The sequence below is a fragment of the Emys orbicularis genome, chromosome 9 (genome assembly GCF_028017835.1).
Source record: "Emys orbicularis isolate rEmyOrb1 chromosome 9, rEmyOrb1.hap1, whole genome shotgun sequence".
NCBI lineage: Eukaryota > Metazoa > Chordata > Testudines > Emydidae > Emys > Emys orbicularis.
In genome coordinates, this window is record NC_088691.1 from 83,690,285 (window position 1) to 83,712,734 (window position 22,450).

Here is a 22,450-nt window from a genome sequence, read left to right on the forward strand (position 1 = left end):
TACCGGTAGAAGTTGATAGTTGTGTAAGACACACCTTCACCATAGCATTCTTCAGAGAACCAGGATGGAAGGAAACTAAATAGCATGTTCAAAAGCAACAGCTCTTCAAATAGGACTAACTCTAATTTAAAAGCTCTACTGACTGTCCACTAAGCAGTCTTTGCTATTTTTTAATTTTTGTGCAGTAATAAACGGATATCCTGATCGGTGCTCTGTAAATACATATAAACACAATAGTGAGACTGTAGTGGTTCAGTCACCAGTGGATCTGTTGTTGGCAAGTGATGAAAATCATTTGTTCCTGTTAATTATTTTTTTTTCCAGCTGTCTTTGATATTATTGACCATGAAGTTTAGATGAAACAATTGTGAACCCAGGCAAAGATAGATGCCAGACTCTCTTCTCTTGCAGAACACAGTATTTGGTAATGGCTTATCAGGCCATAGGACCCTTGTATATTACCAAGATTCTGTTCTTGTGCTCACTTCTTTTAAGCCTACGTGATGTCATTGAGAGAAAAAGAGGTTGAGGTAATATGGGTTGTGATGTCTCCAGTAGGCAGAGAACACACACAGCTCTATAAGTCTGTATTTCATTGGATCCAGCTGTTTGTAGTTCATTGGTTGACACAGTGTCTTGCTGGGTTTAGGGCTTGGATGAAGGTCAGCTGACTAACTCAATCAACCAGAATAGATTGTGGTTATGTGGATAAATTAGGAGAAGTGACTGGAAGAAATAGTGGAGCTGTTGGTGTTTCTATGGAGGTAGTCTGCCCTTGTTTATGGATCCATTTGGTTCCTTATTTGTAGGGATGTAATTCTGTCACCGTGGTCACAGCTCGTCAGAGAACCTGTGAATTTTGCCATTTTCAGCTCCATTGTGAAAGCTCACCACTGTACAGAACCATTTATATGGGCCCTGCTGCCGTGCATTAACAGTTTGTTAGTTTGCTTTGATATAATCTTCTTTGTAATGGGACTAGATCAAAGTGAACTAACAAACTGTTAATGTGTGGCAGCTGATCAAAGCAAACTAACAAACTGTTAATGACTGACAGTAGGCTGTACATGAGCAGTTCATTACTTTGCTTTGATCAGTTATCTCCTCAGCTACCCCTTGCCTTCTGCTCTGCATCCTCCACTACCACTAATTGCCTCCTCCTCCCTTACCAGTTAATCCCCAACTTATGTCCCTCCCTCCTCCCTTACTCATAACTCCCCTTTTGCACCCACCACAGCATCTCTTCTACCTGCCGTTACCCCTTACACCATTTCTACTTTTCACCCCGCCTTTAAGCTGCCTCCCTTCAGCCTTCTGCACCTATTCAATACCCCATAGCTCCTCTGCTCCACTCTTGCCTACCCCTGTGTCAAACCCCTCTCTGTCCCCTCCTTCCATTGTAACTCATCCCCCACACTCCTCTCCCTACTGCAGAGTTGGGTCTTTGCCCCCCTCATCCCTGGATCCCATGTGGTGACCATTGCCATTCTCTGTTTTGCTTCCCCCTTGTAGGTTCCCTGGTTCTTGACCTCCCACAGCCCACTCTCCTCTGAGCTCGCCCAGTCTCTCTCCCCACCCCGTCACCAGAGGAGGAATGGTCAGGTTGGGATCTCACATGGGTGGTTTGAACCAGTCCCCACCAAGCAACTGGCCAGGGCACCAGGCAGCACCTTTTGCTTCCTGCCTGGATGAAGAGACTTTTCTCCAGAGAAGCACCTCAGAGCCTGGGATCCATCAGTGAAATGTTGAGCCCGGGCAACAGGTGTCAGCGAGGGGCTAGGATAAGAGATGGGTCAAAGATTGCGGGAATGGGGATTGAGGACTTGGGGACCTACCACGGGGAAAGGAAGCAGATAACAGGAGCTGTCACAACAAGGGACCTGGGGCATGAATGGGGGGTGAAGACCCAGCCCTGTTCCATCTAGGAGTTCTGCACTGGGGAGAAGAGTCTGCGGGGTGGGGTGGAGGAGTCAAGGGGGGACAGATGGGGGAGAGGCCCTCATATCCCAGCACAATTTGAGCATTGATTAATACAGGGGTTCTCAAAGTTCATTGCACCGCGACCCCCTTCTGACAACAAACATTACTACAGGACCCCAGAAGGGGGGACCAAAGCCTGAGCCCGCCTAAGCCCCGCCACCCCGGGGGGAAGGAGGGGCAGGGGCAAAGCCAAAGCCCCACTGCCCCCGGATGGGGTGCCAAAGCTGAAGTCCCAGGGTTTCAGCCCCAGGCAGGGGGCCTGTAAACTTAGCCCTGCTGCCAGGGCTGAAGCCCTTGGGCTTGGGCTTTGGCCCTGGGCCCAAGCAAGTCTAAGCCAGACCTGGCAAACCCATTAAAATGGGGTTGTGACACACTTTGGGGTCCTGACCCACAGTTTGAGAACCGCTGGACTAATAGTTTGTTCGCTTTGATCTAATCCTGTTTTTTTTTAAGAGGATGACATTGAATTCTTAATGTGCGGCAGTTGCGTCCACAAGTTGCAGAGACCATAACACAAAATTATCTATTTTTTATCATGACTGTGCTGTAAATTATGCATAATTTTATTGTGACAAAATCGAATCCCTATTCACTTGCTTCTCGATTTCCAGGTACAAGGTGTGGCCCAGAGAGTATGGTGTTTATTTTTTTGTATCCACACTTGACAGGAAGTAACCTTTCTTCTTTTGGAAAAGTGCACGTCCACAGTGATACACGTCTCTGTCATTTGTTTCCCTTATACAGTTTCCAAAATAAGACTCACCTCTTCTCCCGGGTTTTGGATTGGGAAGGAAGAGTGTCTTAGTGGAGGTTGTAAGAGTTTTTTATGTTTTGAAATGTGGGGATTTGTGAGGATCCTTGTTTTGGGGGTTGTCATAAACATACAGCTAAGGGTAGCATAAAATCCCTCCTTATCTGTAAAGGGTTAAGGAGCTCAGATAACCTGGTTGGCACCTGACCAAAAGGACCAATAAGGGGAGAAGATACTTTCAAATCTGTGGGGGAAGGTTTTTTGTTTTTGTGTTCCTTTGTTCTCTCGGAGTCAGCAAGGAACCAGGGCAGGGAAAATACATCTCCCTAAGCCATATCTGAACTAAGCATCTAATGTTGCAGACATAAACCTCTACCCTGATATAATGCTGTCCTCGGGAGCCAAAAAATCTTACTGCGTTATAGGTGAAACCGCGTTATATTGAACTTGCTTTGATCCACCGGAGTGCGCAGCCTCGCGCCCCCCCCCCCCCCGAGCGCTGCTTTACCGCGTTATATCCGAATTCATGTTATATTGGGGTAGAGGTATAGTAAGGAAATGCATTAGATTATCTTTTGTTGTAGCTTGTGAATTTTCCCTGTGCTAAGAGGGAGGTTTATCCCTGTTTTTTGGAACTTTAAAGTTTTGCCTGGAGGGGAATCCTCTGTGTTTTGAATCTTTTTGTTACCCTGTGAAGTTATCTTCCATCCTGATTTTACAGAGGTGATTCTTTTATTATTTTTTTAAATAAATTCTTCTTTTAAGAACCTGATTGATTTTTCATTGTTCTGGGTTTGGGTCTGTGTTCACCTGTACGAATTGGTGAGGATATTATTCTCAAGCCTTTCCCAGGAAAGGGGGTGTAGGGCTTGGGGAAATAGGACTCCAAGTGGTCCTTTCCCTGATTCTTTGTCTAAATCACTTGTTGGTGGCAGCATACTGTTCAAGGACAAGGTGGAATTTGTGCCTTGGGAAAGTTTTTAACCTAAGCTGGTAAAAATAAGCTTAGGGGGTCTTCCATGCGGGTCCCCACATCTGTACCCAGAGTTCAGAGTGGGGAAGGAACCCTGACAGGGGTAATTTCTATTTATTATTGCTTTTCTAAGAGTTTTCCCATGTGTTAAACGTGTACCCAGAGCATTGGCAAGATGCATTTGTATAAACTGAAATAAATAACTGAAGTGAATTCCATCCTTCTCTACTCCATTCACCTCACCGAGGAGGAAACTTCAAGTTGTAATTGTGATAATTGAAATTATAATATTATTGGGCAATTTAAAAATATCAGGCTATGTAAATTCAAAAAGCATACATAAATGCAAAATTAAGGTTACCCATTACAAAAGTTAAGATAACATAGATATATTAAGTTATGCATATAACAAGAACAGGATAGAAAATACTGCATAAAGGCAATATGGCTGAAAAACTATGTGCAGTGTGGCTGTGGGAAACATAACTTTATATGTCTTGAATTTTATTTTTACCATTGCAACCTTAGTCCCTGATCTTGCAACATATTCCATGCAGTTGTTCCTAAGGCCTACATAGATCCTGCTGTGCTATGTAGTCCTAAATGTGAGTTTAACTTTATATTTTGTATGTAGAGGCCACAGAGAGGCAATGTGATCCAGTCAATTGGGCTCTGGACTATGTTCTGTTCCTGGCTTTGTCATTGACTTGTTGCATGACCTTGGGCAAGTCACTTCACCTGTCTGTGCCTCTGTTTCTCCTCCCACTCTTTTGTCTATCTTGCTTACTTAGAGTGTAAGGTCTGTGGGGAAAGAACTGTCTCTTACTATTTGTACATAACATGCCTAGCACAATGGGACCCTGATCTCAATTAGGACCTCTAGGTGCCGTTTTAATAAAAATGAATAATAGATTATTTGAGTGTCCTTTTTAAACTAACATTGATAGGTGTTTTTTAAAAGCAGGAGTGTGCTAATAACACATTGTTATTTCAGACGCAGACATCGATCTAGCAGTAGCTCTTCATATGGATCCAAAAGAAAACGCAGTCGTAGTCGATCGAGGGGCCGAGGAAAATCCTATAGGTCTCAGAGATCAAGATCAAAGAGTAGAACAAGAAGGTATGATTGTTTTCATTTTCTCCTGCCTTCCTTCCCACCAGGAAAAAGTAATAATCAAATAGTCATATTTTCAGTTATTTAATCGATTTCCCCCATACTTTTACTAAGAAATGCTATGTTATCATAGATTCATTTTAAATTATTAAATGATTTGTTGCTGATTGTTTAAAATGTTCTAAAAGCAAATTAATATTTTAGATTTCAAATGAAACATTCTAAAAACATATTTTGATAAATAATTAGAATTTAGCTAAAATCTATGATTAAGCTATAATATGTCATAGAGAGATAATTCTAATAAGTTGTTAAATCAGTGCTGGAAGCTAGAAGATAGTTATCTGCTCTTTGAATATATGCTGCTTTGGCCATTTTTTAAACTGTTGACGTAAAATCAAGGCCTTTAAGTTAATATAGTTGTGCTTTTTCTATAAAAGTAAAAAAAAAAATTTAAATGAGAATTATTTAATAAATCAGTTTGTCATATAATTTATTTTCAAAAGTCAGTTTTTTGGTCAAATTAAACTTCTAAAAACATCATCCTGGAGTACTGATAGCCTGTGAAATTCAATATAAAACATCTTAGAGAAACCAAACCTTTAAGACAGAAGGAAGGAACCTTTTAAAATCAATGTTAGTAAAGATCAAGATTGCTTTTTTGTAAACTTCAAATAAAAGGGGAAATTCTTTTGGTTTGAGAGAGCTTTACTTACAAAAGGGCTCTCTGCAGCATTATAAATAGAGCCTTATTCTTATAAATGGACAGGTTTTTTTTGTTTTTGTTTTTTTCTTTGGGACTGCAGAATTCCATTTGTGGTCTTTCCTGTCTCACCGTGTGAAATTAGCTTATTCTCCAGTGGTTATATCTTATACAAGACATGTGTGTAGTTATGTCTGGTGGACTCTGCTGGGTATCCTTAGTCTCCAGATAGCTATGGAGTTTGGGATATGCTAGCCATCAAACTGGCATGTCATTTCAAATTCCCTGTAACTTAAAAATTCAAATTGGGGAACACTTACCAAGGCCTAAGTCGACCTAAATTATGCTACTCCAACTACGTGAATCAACGTAGCTTAGGTCAACTTACTGCAGTGGCTACACTGCGCTGCTCTTATTTCGGTGGAGTATTGGAGTCAACCGGAGAGTGCTCTGCGGTTGATTTAGCGGGTCTTAGACCCACTAAATCGATTCCCGTTGCATCTATCACAGCAGCGTCTATCCCCAGTAAGTGTAGACATGACCTTAGATGAGAAGATGAAGTACATACTGTGCATTTGGCTGATCAGATGCAAAGGACAGCTAAAAATGAGCCTTAGACTGGCTTAACTGTAACAATCTGAAAATTCCTTGCCTGTTCAGATAGGTGGTTTTCTGTGTTCCTGAACCAGGCAAATAGTGGCTTTATGTGAAGTCTGTGTAGTATTGGCTTATCATAGACCAGCCCTAATTACTTTTCTTTCCTCTCCCATCCATGGTCCTCTCAAAAAGAGAGGGTTTAAAGTCTATGCAAAATTCTGATGTTTCATGTTCATCATGAACCAAGATTTGCAGACATATGTGGTGTGGAAAGCTATAGCTTTTTTGGTAAATCTGATTGTGACTAATAGGGGTTTTTGATAATAACAAGAAGAGTTGTTAAAAATACTGACCATGTTCTAAAAGTGTATCCATGTGTTAACTCTGGAAGTAGAAGGTTTCAAAGAGTATTTTATAGCATGTTTTAATGTTTTTGTAACTTTTTAAAAAAAAATAAGTTTCTTACTCTTATTTAAATGTGTATCCTCCGAAAAATCTGTTTATTATCAATGGCTATCAACATCATTGTTTTAGTCTCTCTATTGAATTTTTCTGGCCTATATCCTGCTACTGAATGATAACTACCAGACAGGTGAGGCACCCAGTTCTGAATTTTTGTATAAAATATTTAAGTGATGTTTTAGTTTTAAATATACCTGATTAGGAGAATTGTTTTCTAAATGTGGCTAAAGAAATGAGCAGTTCTTTCACCATCATTGTTCATATGTGCATTATAACTGTTGTCTGGATACTTGCTTCTTCGGAACATGTGTAGTAGCATTTTGGTTATTTAAGCAACTTGATTGGTTCTCCAAATGGACTTTGACAATAACCAGGCAATCACAATAGCAGCTATTGAGCTCAGTGGGAATACTTGTGCATAAATGTTTGCTGATTTGGCTCTAAGTTTACAAAAAATTGGGTTTAAAATAATGAAATGGTAAAAGCATAAGGTGCAAATGGAAGTATATTTAGTAAGCCAGATATTGAATTTTAGGGAATATAGGACCTACATAGTAATTTACAGAGCTGAGGGTTTTAGTGTAATTAAATATAAATACCAGGTAATATTTAAATACTCAAAGTAAGACTAATAGACTAAATCAGTGTTTCCCAAACTTGGGACCCCGCTTGTGTAGGGAAAGCACCTGGCGGGCCGGGCCGGTTTGTTTACCTGCCGCGTCCACAGGTCTGGTCGATTTCGGCTCACACTGGTCGCGGTTCGCTGCTCCAGGCCAATGGGAGCTGCTGGAAGCGGCGCGGGCCGAGGGACGTACTGGCTGCCGCTTCCAGCAGCTCCCATTGGCCTAGAGCAGCGAACTGCGGCCAGTGGGAGCCGCGATCGACCGGACCTGCGGACACGGCAGGTAAACAAACCGGCCCGGCCCGCCAGGTGCTTTCCCTACACAAGCGGCGTCCCAAGTTTGGGAAACACTGGACTCAATGATTTGAGCTTTTGGTAGTTAGTCCCATGGTACAAAATGTTACTTATTTATGAAATGTATGGTGTTTACAACAGTCTAAATTTTATATAATTATGGAAGCATTGCTGTAGTTCATTTTTAATTACTAATCTCAAGCATGTTTTTAAGTAAATAGGTATGAGAAGTACCCTAAACTGCAAAGGGAGAAGGGCATTTAGCACGTTGAACGCTTACAAGTAAAGCTCAGGAGGTCACACTGGCTGCTTCACTCTGATTTCCTAGTATGCACCATGCTGTGATGTTACAGCTACCGTTAACCATGGATTAGGCTCATTTCTGGGGAGGAGTTATGTCAGTTACTGTTTTTTTTTCCCTTGCAAGGATTAAAAGTATATACTAAATAAAATAGGAAAAAAATACAGAACATTGTAAAACTTTGCAAGATTATTCAAAAACACAATTTTTTGACTTGACCCAGATAGTTGGACTCTGTTTTCTGTGATAACACATTGTGTGTGCAGGGACTCTGCAGCAGAACAAGAGCTGGGTGGTCTGACTTTGTTGGGGTATTTGAAATGGACAGAAGGTAATATTTAGAATCAGTTACACTGCTTGCCTCTTTGTACCTACTTTATTTGGAGGTATTTAGCACTTAATTTTTTTAAATAGTTACACAACAGCTTTAAAGCAGAATCTGCTGGCATTTCCATTATAAACGTAATTTTGGGGAAGTGTTTTAATGTAGTTTTTTTGTTTTTTCCTTGTTGTGAAATTTGGTGTATACTATATATAATGCAGTATAGGATCATTTAGGGGCTGGGCTGTGATCATGAGCTGCCTGCTACTTACTGCTAATGGAGTTGTGCTCAGGTGGTAACGGGGTTGTGCTCTTAGTGGGGATTGAACCTGAATCTTTAAGCACCAACAGCTTGTGGAGTTTGAATGCATATGTACATCCATGGGTCTACTCGTATGTTCTCTGGTTGAGTTGGAGGACTGCAGGATCTGGCCTTCTAATTATACAATAAAGTTATTTTCTCATTCTGGATTTTGTACTCTGGATTTCCTCTCAGTTTCAAAGTTATAACAGTTATTTAAAATAATCAGCCAAGTTCTGTTTCAGTTAAGATGTGCTCAAATTAGCTAAACGATGAACAATCATACAGTATATTAACAGTAAGGTGTGTGGTAGAATTATGTAAACTTTTAAAAAAGAAATTAGAAACTAACAGTCGATACATACCAGGGCTTTGCACCTCTTTTGATCCCTTTCTGATCGCTTTTTTCTTTCCCCACTCCTTTTTTTTTTTTCTGTCACCGGTGCCTTTCTGCAGCTGCTGCTATTTTGCAAATCTGTGACTAGAAAGCTGCTAGTAGCACCAGAGTTCTGTCAAGTCTTCCTTATTCATTGGTGCTAATGGTAGTTATACAGTAATGTAACATATTTCATACCCCAATGCTACTTTCCCATCTCAAAATCTGTCTAGTGCGCCTGAAGTCCAGTGGCTTAGGGATTTGTAGTGCTGAGGTCATTGCTGAATAAGACTCCCCTGTGAGTATCTCATACGACTACCATAATTCCAAAGCTGGCTGTCATTAACTTTTGTTCGTGAGTCAATGTATGTTTTACATTTGATTCAAAAACTAGATGCTGAAGGCTAAAGTGAATATTTATTCATAGAGAGCCTGTGATGCATGTGACACTTTTGATATCAGATAAGGAACCTGATTTTACAATCTAAGTAAACTGAATAAGGAGTGGGGAAGAAGGGATGCAATGCAAAAGCAAAGTGATTGAGCAGTTGTTTAGTACACCTTATCAGTTTCTTGTAGGTGTATAGAGGCTGTCTGCACCACTCCCTACACTTGGAACAAAATGTGGAGTTGTGAGTGGAAGAAAGAGAGCAAGGATTCTGCAAAGGTGAGGAGGGAAGTTGGCAGATCATAACCAAAGAACATTAGAAGCTGACATCAGAAATGTGTTGAAGTCTTCAATAAAAGAGAGAACCTTCTGGTCATGTAAGCATCTCATATTCTAAGGTGAATTTATGCAAAGGATTTCTCAGCAAAACACAGCTAACTGCTATCTGCTGAATTTCTATAGCAGTAACAAAAGGTGCACAAAGACAATTGCTATTAGCTTAAAAATAACTCTTGTTGATGTCCTGGCAGTGGAACATGGAGGACTGGAGTTAAAATGTCTTTAGTTTTCTCGGTTGGGAGTCTGAAGAGGCAGCTCGCCCAGCCCTGTGTATTTCTCTTTGTGTTTTTTAGATGACTTCCCTCTCTACCTCCCTATGTTCCTAACTAAGGCCTGGTCCACACTACCCCCCCACTTCGGACTAAGGTACGCAAATTCAGCTACGTTAATAACGTAGCTGAATTTGAAGTACCTTAGTCCGAACTTACCGCGGGTCCAGACGCTGCAGGCAGGCTCCCCCGTCGATGCCGCGTACTCCTCTTGCCGAGCTGGAGTACCGGCGTCGACGGCGAGCACTTCCGGGATCGATCCCAGAACATCGATTGCCTGCCGTCGGACCCGGAGGTAAGTGTAGACGTATCCTAACATTTGGAGCAGTTCTGGTGAGAGTCACACCAACACCCCATCTCAGTCCTGGATGAGGTTGTTGCAATGCAGGGCCCAAGTGAGGTTAAAAAGGGGGTTGGGTGGCTGGGGAATGTGTGTGTGTGTGTATTTAACCACATCTGATTCAGAATATAGTAACTATTAGACTTCCCTGTCTCCATTTAAAAAGTACATACATTCTCATGACAGGCTATGTTCATAAGATGACCTGTTTGTATACAGTACCATATAAGCATCATGTGATGTGACACTTGCTGTAACAAGCACTAATTTTTGTTGAATAAGACATCAACTAGGCTCATGAAATACATGTAGCCTTTTTGCTTTGTTTCTTGAAAGCTTTATCCTGCATAGCCTCTTCTCTGTCAAATATTTTGTACTTTATTGAGTGTGGGTACCACTTTTGAGCACTTGAGGAAGGAACATCTTTCCCTGCTATTTTGTTATCCTCCATTTGAGTTCTTGAAAGGGAGATAAACACAATAATTGAGTACAGTGAGAAATGAATGTAATGTAATGAATTGAAGTGCGTAGGGTTTTCTGAGGTGTGTTTTTTTTTTTTTTTTTTTTATGGAAAATATTCCCCATAAAGTTCACCTCTAATTTTTTTTTTTTTTTTTTGGGTCATGTCAGTATTAAGTTTCTCCAGCTTCATACAAGTATTTCTGAAATTTGGTAAAATTGTGTAATCCAGTCACTGTGCACCAGGAGTCAAACCTGAGCTCTCATAACTACTTTATTTTCCTATTTTTGACAGAGAACTTCAGGGTCTCAATGCACAGGAGAAGACGATGTAAAGAGGAAGTATTTACATTTTGTAGGTATTAAGGATTATTTTGGGGAAAAAGGTTGGGGCTAAATCATAGAATCGTAGGACTGGAAGGGACCTCGAGAGGTCATCTAGTTCTAGTCCAGTCCCCTGCACTCATGGCAGGACTAAGAATTATCTAGGCTATATCTGACCAGTGTTTGTCTAACCTGCTCTTAAAAAATCTCCAGTGATGGAGATTCTACAACCTCCCTAGGCAATTTCTTCCAGTGTTTAACCACCCTGACAGTTAGGAAGTTTTTCCTAATGTCCAACCTAAACTGATCTTGCTGCTATTTAAGCCCATTGCTTCTTGTCTTGTCCTTGGAGGTTAAGAAGAACAATTTTTCTCCCTCCTCCTTGTAACAACCTTTTTCGTACTTGAAAACTGTAATGTCCCCCCTCAGTTTTCTCTTCTCCAGACTAAACAACCCCAATTCTTTCTATCTTCCCTTATAGGTCATGTTTTCTAGACCTTTAGTCATTTTTGTTGCTCTTCTCTGGACTTTCTCCAATAAGACCACATATTTCCTGAAATGTGATGCCCAGAATGAACACAATACTCCAGTTGAGGCCTAATCAGCGCAGAGTAGAGTGGAAGAATTACTTCTCGTGTTTTGCTTACTACACTTCTGCTAATACATCCCAGAATGATGTTTGCTGCTTTTTTTTTTTTTTAATAGTGTTACACTGTTGACTCATATTTAGTTTGTGATCCACTATGACCCCCACACCTCTTTCTGCAGTACTCCTTCCTAGGTAGTCATTTCCCATTTTGTATGTGTGCCATTAATTGTTCCTTCCTAAGTGGAGTACTTTGCATTTGTCCTTATTGAATTTCATCCTATTTACTTTACACCATTTCTCCAGTTTGTCCCAATCATTTTGAATTGTAATCCCATCTTCCAACCCATCCCAGCTTGGTATCATCCGCAGACTTTATAAGTGTACTCTCTATGCCATTATCTAAATCATTGATGAAAATATTGAACAGAACCGGACCCAGAACTGATCCCCGCAGGACCCCACTTGAGATGCCCTTCCAGCTTGACTGTGAACCACTGATAACTACTCTCTCGGAATGGTTTTGCAACCAGTTATGCACCCACCTTACAGGAGCTCCATCTAGGTTGTATTTCCTTAGTTTGCTTATGAGAAGGTCATGCAAGATAGTATAAAAACCTTACTAAAGTCAAGATATACCACATCTACTGCTTCCCCGCTATCCACAAGGCTTGTTACCCTTTTAAAGAAAGCTATATCTTATCACCTTATTATCTTTTGGGTTTTCACAAATTGCTTAATTATTTGCTCCATTATCTTTCCAGGTACTGAAGTTAGGCTGACTAATCTGTAATTGCCCAGGTTGTCCTTATTTCCCTTTTTATAGATTAGCACTATATTTGCCTTTTTCCTGTCCTCTGGAATCTCTCTCGTCGTCCATGACTTTTTGAAGATAATCACTAATGACTCAGATACCTCCTCAGTCAGCTCTTTGAATATTCTAGGATGTATTTCATCGGGCCCTGGTGACTTGAAGACATTTAACTTGTCTTCCAGGGATTGACTCAGATTACTAGCACAGAAATTGAAAAGATTTTTGGAAAATTATTTTAACTAAGAGCTGGGCAGGACTTGAATTGGGCTAGTATGTTCCCATATACTGTAATGCAGGGGTTCTCATACTTCATTGCACCGCGACCCTCTTCCGACAACAAAAATTACTCATGACCCCAGAAGGGGGGACCGAAGCCTGGCCCCCAGGCAGGGGTGGGGGGAGCAGAGCCCAAGGGCTTCAGCCCCAGGCAGGGAGCCTGTAACTTAGCCCTGCTGCCCAGGGTTGAAGGCCTCTGGCTTCGGTCCCGGGCGGTGGGGCTCTGGCTCTGGGCCCCAGCAACTCAAAGCCATCCCTGGTGACCCCATTAAAATGGGGTTGTGACCCACTTGGGGTCCTGACCCACAGTTTGAGAACCGCTGCTGTATTGTTACCTCTCTGAGACCACTGACATCTTGCTTTACCTCCTTCCCCCAATGTCAGCTGTAAATGGCCACTGTTCCTGAGCTACTGCAAGCAGCTGTTGCAGAACATGAGACAGCAGTGGGGAGCCAGTGCGCAGTCTTCCAGTGTAGAAGAGAGAGCCATCTGGTGTTGATTACTGCTGCTCTTGTTGGCCAGGATTGAATACTGGGGCTCTTCTCCTGAGGGTCATGGTCAGGAAAGAAGACGTAATGTGGTGGGAACACGTCATGAATAATGTGGGTGGAGCTGGTGCTGTGGGCAGAGCCTGAGTGATTATCACCACCTACTCTTTTTCCAGTTTGATTCTGGAGCTGGAAGGAAGACAATGGGTGCTGATGAGCACTCTAGTCAGACAAGGACATGAGATATGCGTGTTATAATACCAAAGTATCTCTTATTTCCTGGTAAAGGATAGGACAGAAATTACAGTTGAACTTGAGGAAGGGCAGGTTGGGATCAGAGTTAAATTCATGAAAAGTAATGGGAGGTCAGATAAAGAATGAAATAAAAATGGAGGAGGACCTTGACATATTGAACATTACTGAAAAATGGTGGAATGACCAAAGACAAATGGGACCTGGCTATAAACTCCACAGGAAGGACAGATTAGGTCAAAAAGACTGAGTGGTAGTGCAATATATAAGAGAGAGCTTTGACTCTAATGAGGCAGCACTGAACATAGCCACTGGATGCGACGGAATGGCTATTAGAAAAAAGTGAAAGCTTCAAACTACTACTTAACCACCAAAGTGCTAATTTGTTCTTTAGTAGCAGCCGTTACAGACATTGTTATTTTTACTCACTCCATATTGTGAAGTTGAACCTGTTTAGTACTCCCAATTTTTTTATTTATTTATTTTTTTAATTTTTTTTAAAGTAGAATAGTTGTTAAAATTGGCTGTGGAACCAAAACTGCTGCTGAAAGGGTGTTGGGGCTTCTGGAGAATAGGAGAAGAGAGGAAGTTCCACATAGTCCAGAAAACCTTTTATATATGAAACAAAGCAAAAAAAAAATCTTAAAAGAAAGTTAGACAAGAAATATATTCAAAATACTCCTAACAGAAGTACAAGTTTTCCCTTTTCACACAGTAAACAGTGTGTGGAACTCATTGCTGCAAGACATAAGAGGAAAAAATATTGAATATTCTAATAATAGTAAACTGCCAGAATGTGCATTACCTTTTGGTGCACTTTTTCAGTGGCTGAAGGCATGAAGCTGAAAATGTACTCAAGGCATATGTACAATAGCTTACTAATGTGTTCCCTAGCATGGCTTATTGTTGTTCATCAAATGTTACAATTGAGCAACACAAGGATTAATGATCCCTAGAATAAGTGTTCTGTATCCATTTTACTCACAATCTCTGTCTGCTGGTTTAAGTACTGATATCAAAGACTTGAACCTGGGTTTCCTCTGTGGTAGACATAGCTTCTCAAACTGTTCCAAAATAAATGTAATACTTGGTCAGTAAGTTGAGGCATCTTTTCATTAACAATATTCAAAACCCTTTCAAATATTTCAAGTTTCGATTAAAAGCCTTCAAATGAAAGCCAACAAAATGAACGAATGTGACACAAGCAGCGCAGTTATGTTAGAACATTAAAGTTCACGCTATCCATTATTTTTTGACTTACTGCTTGTGAAAGGTGGTACATTGACAAACATAAGGGCTGCAGTATATTTAATCATTGAACAGATAAAGCTTGGGATGTGGCAAGGAAAGCACAAGAGTTCCTAGACCAGTGTGTCTCATCCTTCTGCCAATGTACCTCAACTTTGATCAGGAAGAATCACCTTTAAGGATGAGCAATTGTAGTGATTTTTCCACTGGGAAGTGGACTGAGACCACAAAACTCATTTCATATTAGAGACTGAAGAGCCGTTAACTGTATTTCAATTCCCACTTACCTGGCCTGGATTTGAAACAGTGGCCTGGTCCACACTAACCCCCCACTTCGAACTAAGGTACGCAAATTCAGCTACGTTAATAACGTAGCTGAATTTGAAGTACCTTAGTTCGAACTTACCGTGGGTCCAGACGCGGCAGGCAGGCTCCCCCGTCGACTCCGCGTACTCCTCTCGCCGAGCTGGAGTACCGGCGTCGACGGTGAGCACTTCTGGGATCGATCCCAGAAGATCGATTGCTTACGGCCGGACCAGGAAGTAAGTGTAGACCTGCCCAAAGATATAGAGTCTGCAAGCTGTATCTCATTATCAATTTCTTTTCTCTCCCCAGCCTCCAACAACATTAGAGTACTTTGTGCTTTCAAATTAATGAGCATGTCAGTGAAAGTATGGCCAGTCTAACATGTTTTTTGTAATTTTTCTAACAGGAGTTTTGTAAGGGTTAATAATAAATGATGTACAGAGCGTTGAACATGTAAAGCACTTGAAATATCAAGTATTCTCAAAATTGTAAAGTTAAATCCTGTTCTAGTTATTTTTAATATTTTGAGTAGTTATTATGTTTTTGTCACCTAAATGGATTTTTCTTATTTTCTTATGTTCTGAGATAAAAGTATGTGCATATTGCAATTATTTATTTTATGTCAGATGCATCTTAAGAGTCAAGAAGTAAGTCTGCCAAGCAATGCTATAAATTTAAAACTGTCCTACAGCAAGATAGTATGATGCAAATATGAATTAATAAGATCACAAACTGAATTTCAGCAAAACAACCATGATTTACATTAAATTAGGAAATTTAAAACCGATTTAGTTTGTTTTACTGAGCATTTGCTTAATAACATTTCGCCTTCTTGCAATCTTTTTAAAGACAATAATTCGTCTGTGAAATGCAGGCACATCCTCAGTAGAAAAATTGAAAGCAACAGCTCACTTTCTGAAACCACACATATAGTGATAGAAAGAAATATTTCAGCTCTACAAAATTTAATAAATCATCCCATTTCCTAATTTGATCATATTAGATGCTGATGTGGAAGAAGCATTTCAAATACCATCTCCTCATTAATATACATCAGTCTGGGGAATAGAATGGAATACTTATGCAGAGATGTCACAGTTACTGTTTCTTAGTTTACTAAGTGGAACAGGTTGATGTGATACTGGGTGCTATTTGTCAATGTCTTGTTAAAATGGTTTGGGTCGAGTTATGGAGTCCAGAAAGACGGCGGCTGATAAATCAAAAGTGGATTGAGTGGACAGGAGGCAGTGATTGATACTGTGACAGGATATGAAGAAAGGAATCTTGATACAAGCATGCATGATATTGAATATGAGAAGGAAAATGGCCCTGGAGTATGGATATTATTCAGGGGAATGAGAATAATAATATCAGCTTGAAATTATTGCTGGGTGAATATTAGGATAGTTCTTATTAGAGTATTATGCTTCTCTAGGATGGAGGAACTAAAATATGTATAATTTATATGTGCATAGAGTATTAACCTGTGTCTTGAGTTTATTATAATTGTTTTTCCATGTTAATAGAAAATAACTGGTTTTTCTTATACACCAAATCTCCTAATTTAAATCTTTGAATTCATAGGGCTTTAAACAATAAAACAAAGGATACTAAACCTTATTCCTTGATTTCATGCAATCCAGTGATTATAGAGTACTGTATTGTAATTGTGTTTTAAATCTGAGAGTTTTTGTTTTTATTATCTGCCAAGCATTTTTGGCTTCTACTGTTACCTGAAATTAAAAGCTGTTGTCATGAAATATTTTTGAATTCAGTTCAGTTTTTAGGTACTTCGACAATTACAGATCTATATACTTAATAGATGAGACCTTCTAAAAATTATCAAGGTTGGTAATGTTGGTGTTTCTGGATTACCAATGAAAAATATTTTCTGCCCAGGACTTTTATTTGAAAATACTTGACTCTTTAATTACAAATTTTCCTCTTTAACTGATTTAATGTTGAAACATGTGCATGCTATTGTAAGCAGGTGGAAAAGGGGCTACTTGCTATGGATAGTTTCAGAAAATTCTCATTTATTTTTAGGTTAAAAACAAGATGGATGTTGATTGGACTTTCTGTTGTCCTGGCATTGTAAACTAGAATTAATTCATGGTCAATCCTGATAATTTGTCAGAATTCTTTTAGTTTAGAATGTTTGCATCCTGGAAGGATGTGGTCTCCTAATTGTGCAAACAAGTACAATGTGAAAAAGGTCAAGGAATAAAAAATATTAAATTGTGGAGAACTCCACCCACTCAGTGTACTGGCTATTCACGTGTGCAAGATAGCACTAGGTTTAGGGGATGATCTTTAAAATGCATTGCCAGAATTATGAGTCACATAAAGTAAGATGTTACTGCTGGAATTACAAGAAAGTGTGTGGAATTACAAGAAAGTGTGTTTGTTTTGTTTTAAGCACTACTTCTGAAAACTCTACTGCTTCAAACACAAGTATAGGGCTTGATCCTGCTCCCACTGAAGTCATTGGAAGTCTTGCTGTTGACTGAGCAAGATCAAGCCCATCTTTTCTCTCAAACATTTATTAATAGCCAATGCAAACAATAATAGTACAGCACTTTATTACAGATATTAGGCTTTTTGGAAAATAAAATCCCCTTCAGGATTCCATTGCTTAAAATGTTCTGTCGTTTTATGCATAAATACTTACGTCTTTTTTTAAGAGAATGATTTGGTTTTCCTTAAGTAAAGATTCTGAACCATCAGCTAAGTATGCAATGATACCACTAACAGAAAATGTGAATGGAAAAACTTTTAAGATGACCTATATAGCAGTACTGTCAACTAGCCTGAGCAGACTCTATTGATACTGTTTGCCTTTTATTGTTAGATCATTCCTTTTTATCTGCTATCTATCTGCCGACAGTTTGGGTCATTTTATGTGTGTTTGTGGTGGAAGTGCAGTGGATGTGGGATAAAGGTTTTAGTGGCGTGAATTGGGGCTTAGAGCATTAATCAAAAGCATTGAAACAGCAATGCAGTCATCCCAAATCCATGCCATTAAAACCTACCACACTATTATGTATTTTGGTCATGCCACATGCATTTAACAGAAGAGCACTACATTTTTTTATGGTAGTTATTGTGTCTCTCCACTTGTAAAGCCAAACTACCTGGATACTACATCTCCACCTGAGAAGACTTGGGAGGGAACATAAGAACTATCATACTGAATCAGACCAGTGGTTGGTCTTGACAATTGGAAAAATGGGTCTTGACTTTAAATTGATGTAAAACAACTGTTTCATCTCATGATATTGAACTTCAAAGATATCACTGGTCTAGAAATGAATATTGCTCATCCTGCATATCATCTATGATTTTTTTGATGGGAAAGTAGAAAATATGTCTCTGGAAAGTTAATTGTCCTTTTATAACAAAGCATCTATCTGAAAGTTGCTCCGTGGCTTGGAATGATGTTACTTCTGGTAGAGATGTATTAGTGAACAAAGTGCGGGTGAGGTGGCTAGAAGCTCATTATAAATGCGCTTTATCATAAATACAGCATAATATCAGGCTCTGCAGTTGTTTACATAGCTACCATGATGTATATATCTGTAAATATGTATTTAATCTCAGTGTCTAAATATTTGAAGTATTTGTTTTGGTTGTGTAAGTAACTAAAGCTCTGCAAAATGTCAGTGAGTTCTTCAGCTGAATCCTTTTTTACACAAGATAGCTATTTGTCTAGATACACTGCATTACAAGTAGAGATGATGAAAACATTTTCAACAAAACAGTTTTTCAATGGAAAATGCCTCTTCAACTAAAAGGTTTGTGGGTGTGGGAAAATTCAGTTTGGTTGAAATTTATTTTTTCAAAAGAAATTGGAAATGAAAAATTTTCAAGAAATTTTTGTTTTGATTTAGGTGAAGGGTGTAATTTGCTCATTTTATTTGTTTTCTGTACTAGACAAAAGTGAATGGTTTTCCCATTGAAATGAATGCAAAACTTGAATGAAAAACAAACTAGTGGAAAATTTAAAACAAAACTATTTTAAGTTCTTTTGACATTTTCCCTGAAATATACTTGCCTTGTTTTGACCAGCTCTAAATAAAAAATGCCTATGAAAGTATCAGGTTGTAGTAGTAATATCCCCACAGCTTTTAAAAATCCTGGTAGCAGCATGCTATCAGAAACTTACATTTCACATCCATAATATCAGATGTCAGAAGGTCATTTTGATTTCCTTCCAGTCAGTTAAAAATAACTTGAAATTTAGATGTGCATTTTAAAATTAATTGCTTTGTGTTCTGTCTGTTTTTTGGGCTGCTGTATTTATACACAATATAGGGAAGCCTGATTTAATATACCATACTTTTAATAACTATATTGGTATCCTGCTAAATGTAATTTTATTACATTTGCAAATGAGCAACAGTAGTCCTGCGGCATGAAACGTGTATGTTTAAGAACAGTGATGTAGCAATCCAGTTTTTTTGGGCTTCAGTAACATCAAGAAGTTCTTGGCATTTATTGGATGCTGGAAATGAATCTGAAGAATAAAGCAATACAACAAGATTTTGTGGTGTGTGTGTGTATAAAATCACTATTCTGTTTTAGTCCTTTTATAAGCTCATTTGAAGTGAAGCTGAATGCATAGCATACCTTAACTATTGAACAATTATGCAATGTTTCTATTGACAGATATTTTATTAAAGCATCAATAATGCACAGCTATATGCTGTGGGTAAAACTGCCCAAAGAGGTAAACACTGAAAGCTTGTATGTTTGCTTGTCATTAGCATGGTGAATAAAAAGGCAGCTATCTCTGTCAATTAGTTATGTTCCTGGCATCATCATCATAATAGTTGTTGTTTCTATCATGGTAGTGCCCACAGTGTGCTAGGCCCTTTCCAAATATTGGAAGACACAGTACTGACCTCAAAGTGCTCACAATCTAAAACAAGCAAAAAAGGAAGTTGGAGCAGAGAGGAATAAAACATACTAAACTGATTATTTAAAACTTTATCACACACTGGTTCTTCCTATCCATTATTAGTTGGCAATTTCTTGTAGACATCATGCTAGAAATTTTTTGGAGGGATTTGAAGGAATAGAGGGGATAGTACCCGTGTGGGCTAGTTCAGGGAGGGGGGTTAAAAATAAGTGAGGATTATTGTGAGAGAAGAGGTTAAATTAGGAGAGGAGTGTTCGAGGAGATTGAGGCTGCTATTAACCTCAGAGCAGAAGGCTGATGCAAAAAGAGACAATGGTGGATAATTGAGGTGGAGCAAAATTGTGAAGGCCCTAGAACATTGGTTCCCAAACTTTTCGGCATCACGCCCCCTTTTTAATTTTCGAGAAACCTTCATGCCCCTCACCTCTCCTTTACCATCATCCAACCCCCCTTTTAACAAATTCAGTTCTTAATTTAAAATTGAAAATAAGCACAAATAGTTTTTCTTGGCACAAAAATGTAATTTAAAATAAGAGCATAAACAAAACAAATTTAATGTGAAGGATGAAGCTACATTTTCTTCACCAGTTGGGAAATCCTAGGTTTGAAAGATGAAAGTGGGCAACGCAAATAGTTTTCAACATCCAGTCGATTCCTTTGTTTCGTTTTTATTATGACTAAATTTGAAAAGCTTTTTTCACAGAGGTACTTTGATGAAAATGGAAGAATAATACGTAGCGCTTCTCCAACTTTTCGGTAAATTGGGAAATATTTTATCAAAAATTCCTCCAGGCTTAAGTTTTCGAAAATAACTTTCGCACTTGAATCGTATTTCATTTCGAGTGCTTGTTCTTGCAATACTGTGGCAATGAATCGACATCAACATTGAGTGGATTACGTGCTAATTTATGAATGGGGTTGCCAGAAAAGTTGTCTGGAAAATAGCGGATGAATTTTGTCAGCAAGGCAGTCCAGATGAAACACAATTTTGTTCTTTACATCCTCTTTACAAAGTTCTTGGAAACCTTTATTTTCAGTGAGTGATGAAAATGTTGGAAAAGATGAAAAGTTGGGCATCTGGGCTTGCGTTTGACGTTTCCAAAACTTTATTTTTTTTCCGTAAACGCTTTGATGGCATCATGGTGCGTTATAATGTTTGCCGCGTTGTTTCCTTGCAGCTTCACATTTGAGATTTGTTCAAAGATTCAAAAATGTCCATGAAGTATGCCAGTGAAAGTTAAACGTTTGGTCCGTAAACGCACGGTATAACTCTTATTTTTTCTGTTGCTTGAGGAAAATTTCCACTTCGTCTTTCAGTTCGAATAATCTTGGAAGCATGTTCCCTTTGGAAAGCCATCGTACCTCCGTGTGAAACAAAATAATTTTATGATCCGCTCCCAAATCTGCGCAAAGAGCTGCAAAAAGTCTTGTATTTAAAGCGCTGTTCTTCACAAAATTGACAACTTTGGCCAAATTCAACGAGTCACGTAGATCATCTGGAAGGGTTTTAGCAGCCAGTGCTTGTCTGTGTATGACGCAGTGAGTCGTGGTTACAGCTGGATTTTTTTTCTTTCACCAATGTCACAAATCCAGAGCTAGAGCCAAGCATCGCTGGAGCAATGTCTGTGCATACACCAACCAGTTTTTCCCATGGAAGTCCATTTTCTTCAAAAAAGTCGGAAACCGTTTTCATAACAGAAGCCTTTGTGGTCGTCAATTCCTTTGAAAAAAGCAGTTCTTCTTTCACAGTTCCATTGTTAATTAATCAAACGTAGATGAGCAACTGACAGCATTGTGCTACATCAGTGGTATTGTCACACTGAATTCGAAAAAAGGAGAAGCTTTCACTGCCTTCACAACTTGAAGTTTTAGTTCTTTCGCCATGTCATCGATGCAACATTTCACAGAATTGTCGGAAAGCGAAATTTCGGATATTTTTTTTTCTTGCTTTCGGCACCAAACAAAAGCTGCTTTCAACAAGCCAGGCTTCACAAGAGTTTCTCCTATTATGTGCGCTTTCTTGGCTTTAGCGATGAGCAATGACAGTTCATAAGATGCTTCTACCACTTTGGCCGATGCTTGATGAAAAGCTCCAATAGTGTCCAGCTTAATGCATTTTAAATTTTGAAGTTTAGCAGCAAAAAACTCTTTCGGTTTGTCTTTCAAAGCGCTGTGGTTCTTTGTCAATTGTCGCTCAAGACAAAGAGGTCTCAAGGCATCATTGTTGAGAACTGCGTGGCATACTATGCATTGAGGATGATCGAGCCCGTTTTTTTTTCCATGACAGTGAAACAATATTTAATGTAGTCTTCATTGTACTTCCTTTTCTTAATCGCGGCCATAATATACTAATAAAAAAAAATCTATAAAAATAATTTTCCTGATTCGTGAATAATAACAGGCGCAAGTTAATTTGAGTTATTGTGAACGTTTATTTACTACTACTACTACTACTACTACTATTGCGTATGGACGTGTGCTGCCCCACCACCAGTCCAGCAAGTAGCCGGTGTTGCGCGGTGAGTGGTGGAGGTAACCACTCCCACAATAGAAGAGTCTCGAACACTCTCGCGAGCTAGGAAGTTTTAAAAAGTTCCATCGCTTTACTACATTGTTCTTGGGCCTCCCCACTGACCGAAACGGC

General features: G+C 39.3%; 1 protein-coding gene across 1 annotated transcript in view; it reads left to right on the plus strand.

Annotated features, from left to right (window-relative positions):
* The window catches only part of RSRC1 (arginine and serine rich coiled-coil 1), a 363,201-nt gene that overhangs the window by 14,035 nt on the left and 326,716 nt on the right, over positions 1-22,450 (plus strand). The window contains exon 3 of the mRNA XM_065410692.1: positions 4,699-4,824. Coding sequence (XP_065266764.1) covers positions 4,699-4,824 — 126 coding nt within the window. The remainder of the gene's footprint in view (positions 1-4,698; positions 4,825-22,450) is intronic.